Raw genomic sequence first — 6,454 nt, forward strand, 5'->3', positions numbered from 1 at the left:
TAGCAATAAAACATTTGCAATTAGAACTTATGGATTTAACAGTCCTTTAGTCTAAGAGAGGATAAAAAACCTTGTTCCCACTCTCTAATGTTTTCCCCAGAATTTTGTTTGTCAAACTATTTGTATTTTACTGTCTTAGCAGAACTGAAAACTCGAGGGACCAATCTGCTTTCAAGTGGAATCTCTGCACTAGGGCTTCCCCATCCTCACTATCCTGATTGCATTTTGTTTAGCCTGATTTTTCTTTTACTTGACTAGCATTTTTTTTCTCTGTGCAGGCAGAGTGGAGGATGGATTTAAATTGAATATGATGCACACTGTTCGTGCATGTTTCCTGATTCCATGGATTCCAGCCTGCCTCTGTAACACATCTTAAAGCACTCACCTTAATTTTATCAGCCATCCTATCTTTAGGCATGTAGAAATTACCAAATCTAGAACTGGCCTAACAAGGTCCCAGTTGGTCCTTTCAACATTCATATTGAAGGACCAGTCAGTAGCAAACAGGGGTAATGATTCAAGTGAGCTATGTAGGAAACACTGTTACATATCTGTACTAATTTTCTGAAATATAGAAACCAAAATCTGTGGCTTGGAACTTAAAACAGACACAACATTTAAAATTTTGCAATCTTTATTAAATCTCTGAACACATAAGGCACATTAGTGCTAAACCAAGTGTAAGAGAGTAGGGAATTTCATATATTATGAAAATATTAGTAGCTTTCAGCTCTTTTTCCAAACTTTTTCTTTCCCATTTACTCCTTGCAAACACTCTAGTTTAAGTATGGAGGAGGGTGCATTGCTCGAGTGTTATAATGAAAAAAGTAAGGCAGAGGAGGAAACAAATCCCATGGAGAAGCAAAAGGAGTAGGCATCACAGGAAATGGATTGAATGCTGGAGGTTGAGGTGGCATGAAGCAATGAGCAGTAGAGCAAGGTAAGCCTGGAACACTGGTTGACAAATGGAGAGGTCTCTGCTGCCAGTTATCCATAGGGTGCCTTGGGCTTCCCAGTGGGAAAGATACATGAGCCAGGCTGCCCTTGTATGACATTCTAACATTTCCTGGAGTCACCTCCATCATTATCCCTGATCTAAGGGTGGGGACATATGGAGGGCCCCGTGTCTGTGGGCCCCTTGGTGGAAAGAACTCTTGGGATCTAGGCACAGGCATATATGGCTTTGAGCTATTGCCACTTCTCTCAAGAACCCCACTACCAACTCTTGGGCCTCCGATCATAAGTGCCATCGGGCTTCCAGAGACTTCCGGGGACATATTAATAGAATCATGTCCCTTCTTACTCTGACTCTCTAGGCCCTCTGAGCTGTTTACTTCTGCTGTTGCTAGGGACTCTTCCTCAATAGCAGGTGTTAGTGTGAAAGGGTATCTCAGAGCTCTTGGATTTTCAGGAATGCGGACTCCTGCTCTCGCCACCGTGAACGAGGGTCTCAGGGAGACAGGAGGGTGGCCCCAGATCTCTGCATCGTCTTCATCATCCTTCAGCATGTAATTCAGACACCGGAGCGGCACATTGTGACGAGCCTCCCTGATTCCATTTTTGTCCACAGGTACCATTATGGATGAACGGCTATGCCCTCCAAGCCTTGCAAAACCAGAAATGAAAATTTAAATAAAATGGAAATGCTTTCCCCCAGTCAATAGTTCAAGCACGTGATTAAATTCCTGGAACATACAGGGAATAAAGGGATATAGGTTTTTTTTTTTTTACTCCATGAAGTCAAACAAATACTTTCTTAGCCTACTATCACCCACCACATCCCCAGAAGTCCCGTTAGTACCTGATTACTTGGTATCCAATAATTGCTGCCCTGTGCACCTTTCAATTCTTTATCAGTCAAAGGTAGTTAAAAAAAAAAGTGCCTATATGGCCTAGATGGCTTCCTAGATTACATAAAACAGCAACTCTTTCAAGTTCTTGTAAGATCTTTTAATCCAAAAGCCCAGAATTCAGACTCTGGCAGAAATGTTCTGAAAAGTCTCTGGAGAGTGGCGGCAGGGACACGGCATTGCTCTCTTTCACAGAACTCATAGAAAGTTTAGTCATCCTCTTTAAACATTCTGTTTTTTCCCTTATGCACTACAAATTCAAACCAAATTTTCTAAAAACTTTCTTCTCCTTTAACCTGTATCAGAATCTGTTAGAGTAATGATTTCCTTATGACTTAGCTTTACTGCTTAGAGCTTTGTAACTTTTATTTCAAACTTACCTTTAAAATCATTAATACTTTATGCTTTTAAAATCAGTACTCTTGTGTACAATTACATTCTTTTACTTTTGCCTGTAATCTCCACCAATACCACGTTCAACCCCCTTGTCCCTGCCCCAGTAATACAGTAATAACATTCAAATAATCTTTTGTTTTCAAATTTAAACTTATTTATACTCAGTTTCATACTTACCCGTTCTCAGTACAAGCCATGTCGAAATGAGATCAAGACCACCTTCATGAGGTGGTAGAGCAAACCAACTGAACACCCACAGCAGCTGACTAGTCTGGAGAATTGATTCTTTCTTCTGCCTCAGAGAGGTTTGGCAACTGGAATGAAGGCAGCAACCAACTGCTTTATTTTAAACCCAGAGTTTTACTAATGAAGTCATCAGTTGCTAGGCAAAGGAGGGAGGAAGGCAGACAACAGAGAGGGGGAAGGGATAAATCTGTGTACTCCTTTGAAGCTAAATGTGGAACTGCCTTTGGCACAGTAACAGTTGGACATGAAAGACATTTCCTAAATCAAGCGTGCTGCAGACCAGTTGGAAAGACAAACTATTTCAAGCAGATTTAAAAGTCATGGAGGCACAGTCCATTTTCTTTCTGTAAAGATTCTTATTGTTTTAATTTTATTTTACATTTTTTGTTTTGTTTGTTTGGAGAGGCATTATCTTTTGTCCAAAACTATTTCTGAACATTCTCTCTAGAAGAGAGTTGTTAAGTATTCTCGTCCATGTGTAAACACATATTTTATTTGTTAATTATTATTACTTTGTATTATGCTCAATGCTTAATATTCAATTTGAGCACTCTGCTTGGGGAGTCATACTAATATTGGAAGAAATAGAGATTAGTGAGTCAAATTGTCAATTTGTGACAATAATAATAAAGCAAAAATGACATTATGAAAATCACCCATGAGAGTTATTGTCTTTTGATTTTGTCTAATTTATAGTGTTTTTCTTCATAATGTCTTCTATCTTATTAGATGTATATGTGAGGGTGATTACACATATGTGTCTGTATCACTGTCTTTCCTGTAATAGAGCTATAGAAGTATTAAAGTATGGAGATGGGATAAACACCATAAGGAGAATCATCCTTTTCTGAATATTTGATAACATCTTGCTTTGCTAGTCTTTTACAGGTGTTGCTTTTGTGTCTCTAGCCTAAATATCTGCCTCACCCACTTTCAGAAAACAAACAGTCCTAACTTGTATTTTCTGGCATTTTTCTACAGATTATTGCTACAAAAATACAGACTTCCCTCTGTGCAGCTAGACCCTGAAAATTGTCTTTTCTTTATCATGAGATCAGTATATCCTGCTATATTTCTTAACTTACATATGCCTCATTTTTTTCTTAAGGAAAGATAAAAGACATCCAAACATCATGTGCTCTGATTTTATATATATATGGTTTGTGTGTATGAAGGAGATAAGAGGGAAAATAAAATAAGTACACAATACCAGTACAAAGGACTGGCCACTGCTGGGAAGCAGCATAACTCAACATGGAAATGACCTTTTGGGTCTCTCAATCCACATGTTCCTGACGGGGTGCCTTGTCTCTTTCTATAAATACTGTTAAATGCTTTTATACCATTGAAAAATGAAAGTGATATGTTCCCAACACATTTCCCAGAGGAATCTGTTCACTTGCCAAGCATGGTTTAATATTAAGAAATCTTCTGGGTCCACAGTTTCAGTTTATACTAGCTTCAATTTGCTCCTTTTCTTCATGTAAAAGAAAACTTATTAGCATTGTAATTGTGATAAAAATTTAAATTTCATTTATCACTTATCATGCAGAGAAAAGCATAAATCTTGATGTGTACTATTTCTTTGTAAGCCATATATATATATATATATATATATACATACATACATATATGCTTTATGGATGTGAGATCCCATTGTTTCATCTGAATAGATACTAAAGACTCTGTAAACCATTTAATGCCTGTTCAATAATATGTCATCTTAATTGGATTCCATAAAAAAGTCTAGCATAAAATCAAGTGACTGAGAAAAGTGAAAAAGGCTATGACACCTCAAAATTGTAAAAGTCCATTAGGTATTTTAAATACATAAGTAACTTCTGATATTATACCTTAGAATGTGTTTTTATGTGTACTGAAATACATATTTACTCCAGGTATACAATAATGTGTTATATGTGGATAATAAATAACATATAATCTATATATTCCAGTGCATTTTGAATTTTCCTAGGAAAAATGAATTTATAAATAAATAATATGCATGAATTAATTCAAGGGTGGCATAAAAATTTAATAACATTAATTACATGGTATAAAGCAAAAAAATAAAAATTATTTCTTCAGCTCTGTAATTGTGGGCTAAAATTGTTACCTCACAGTACATATGACATTAGAAGCTTTGGTGTGAATAAATATTAAGTGTGTGTGTGTGTGTGTGTGTGTGTGTGTGTGTGTGTGTATGTGTGTGATTAAATGTGTAAAATATAGCCCTTGAACAAAACAAATGTGAATTAAGGAGTTAGGATACTTTTAAAATTTTGCATTTCAGATTTTTCATATGAACTAAAGTTTCTATTCGATACAAAAAAATACAAATATGTAATTGAACCATCTAGAGATAAATGTCAATCACACACTCAGTAAAAATCTTGCATCTTATGTAATATTCTAAAGAATTCAATTTAAAAAAATGAATTTAATTGAAAATTAAATTAACAATTAAAATATTAAAAATAAATATAAAAAACTAGAATCATCTCCAGTCTATCTTTCAGAAAATGAAAAAAGAAATAAAGCTGTCAAGCTATTTAATCTATCCAGTGAGCCTGGAATAATAACTCATAACATTTATGCTTTTTCTGTTATTTGTTTGGATGACTGTTCAGAGAAGGTGCAAATGAATAATAAAAATTGATATTTTGCCAAAGCCAGCATCACTGTGAAAGCAACTATGCTCTAAAGTCCTTTCATTACCCATGCCCTCCTTCTTTTGTCACAGCTCCAGATGTCACTCTTATCTCTCAAAGATTTTGAGAACTCTATTGAAATCCTAAGTTGGGACAATATACGTATATGTTTGCTTTTGAACAACACTTATGGGACCATGAAAATGTTATTTTTCTCCTGAAATCTTGTCTTGTGTGTGTGTGTGTGTGTGTGTGTGTGTGTGTTTTGTTAAAGAAACTTTGCAACTATGTAAATGCTAGAAAAAATATTATTTTAAATGTGCCTTTTCTCTTCTCATGCAGAAAATATTTCAGGAGCTGGAGATAGGAGGGTCAATCTCTCTGTTTCAAAAAGGCTAATAAGAAGGTGATGAGAAGATTGGCAATTTATTTCCTGGGAGGCAGTTGTTAGAAAAGCCTATCCATTAACTAATCTCAAACGTAGCCATGCCTTATAGAAAGTTTTCTAAGTTTAGGATGTCTAAAAGGTGCTTCTAGAAACTAGACCAGCTATTTTTAGGGGCATATGACTATTTAATTCAGTAATTAAAGCATTGGAGTCATGAAAGCATGACATTAACCCAGAATAGACTACAGTATTTCTCTTCTGTGTAGTTGTGCTATGTAACCATGGTCATAATTCTGTCCCATCTGCTGCCAGCTGTTCCAGTAACTTGGTGTAATGAGAGATAGGGATGAACAGGTGAGACTAAGGCTCTCACTAACACTATAGGCAAAAGCAATTTTCAATGTATTCCTCAGTCTGGATCAGTTTTGTGTTTTGTTTCAATTTATCTACTTAGTTGTCATATGTGTGTATGTTTATACAAGAATGTATTAGAGAAAAAAATACATTTTTTTAAGACAAAGTTTCCTCATTATGTGTTTCTCCTTGTCCTAGAGTTTGCTGTGTAGACAAGGCTGGCCTCAATCCCACAGAAATTCATCTGCCTCTGCCTCCTGAGTTCTGGGATTAAAAGGCTGCTCTCACATACCTTGACCAAGAAATATATTTTAAACCATCTACCTTTTATAATAATCTATGTCTGTTTATGTCTATATTAAGAATCCATCTATCTGCTTATATAAAACCTTTAAGAAATTTACTACCAACACACCCACTTACCCACTTTATAGATGTGAAAAACAAAATTGTAAATGCAAAATAATAATTTTATGATCCCATAGATAATAAATGATCAACAATATTTAAAGTCACTCTAATAAACATCAAAGGACACACTTCATCCACTCAACCATGATTTCTTTTGA

At 35.5% G+C, this 6,454-nt stretch overlaps 1 protein-coding gene across 1 annotated transcript; it reads right to left on the minus strand.

Moving 5' to 3' along the window:
• Positions 1-776: 776 nt before the first annotated feature.
• Prr32 (proline rich 32) lies at positions 777-2,443 on the minus strand. Its single transcript, XM_038315944.1, has 2 exons — positions 2,424-2,443; positions 777-1,605 (listed from the first exon to the last, which is right to left on the minus strand). Exons 1-2 carry the CDS (start codon positions 2,441-2,443, stop codon positions 777-779), a joined length of 849 nt encoding a protein of 282 aa, XP_038171872.1.
• Between the last annotated feature and the right edge of the window lie 4,011 nt (positions 2,444-6,454).

Source organism: Arvicola amphibius, chromosome X (assembly GCF_903992535.2).
Source record: "Arvicola amphibius chromosome X, mArvAmp1.2, whole genome shotgun sequence".
Taxonomy (NCBI): Eukaryota; Metazoa; Chordata; class Mammalia; order Rodentia; family Cricetidae; genus Arvicola; species Arvicola amphibius.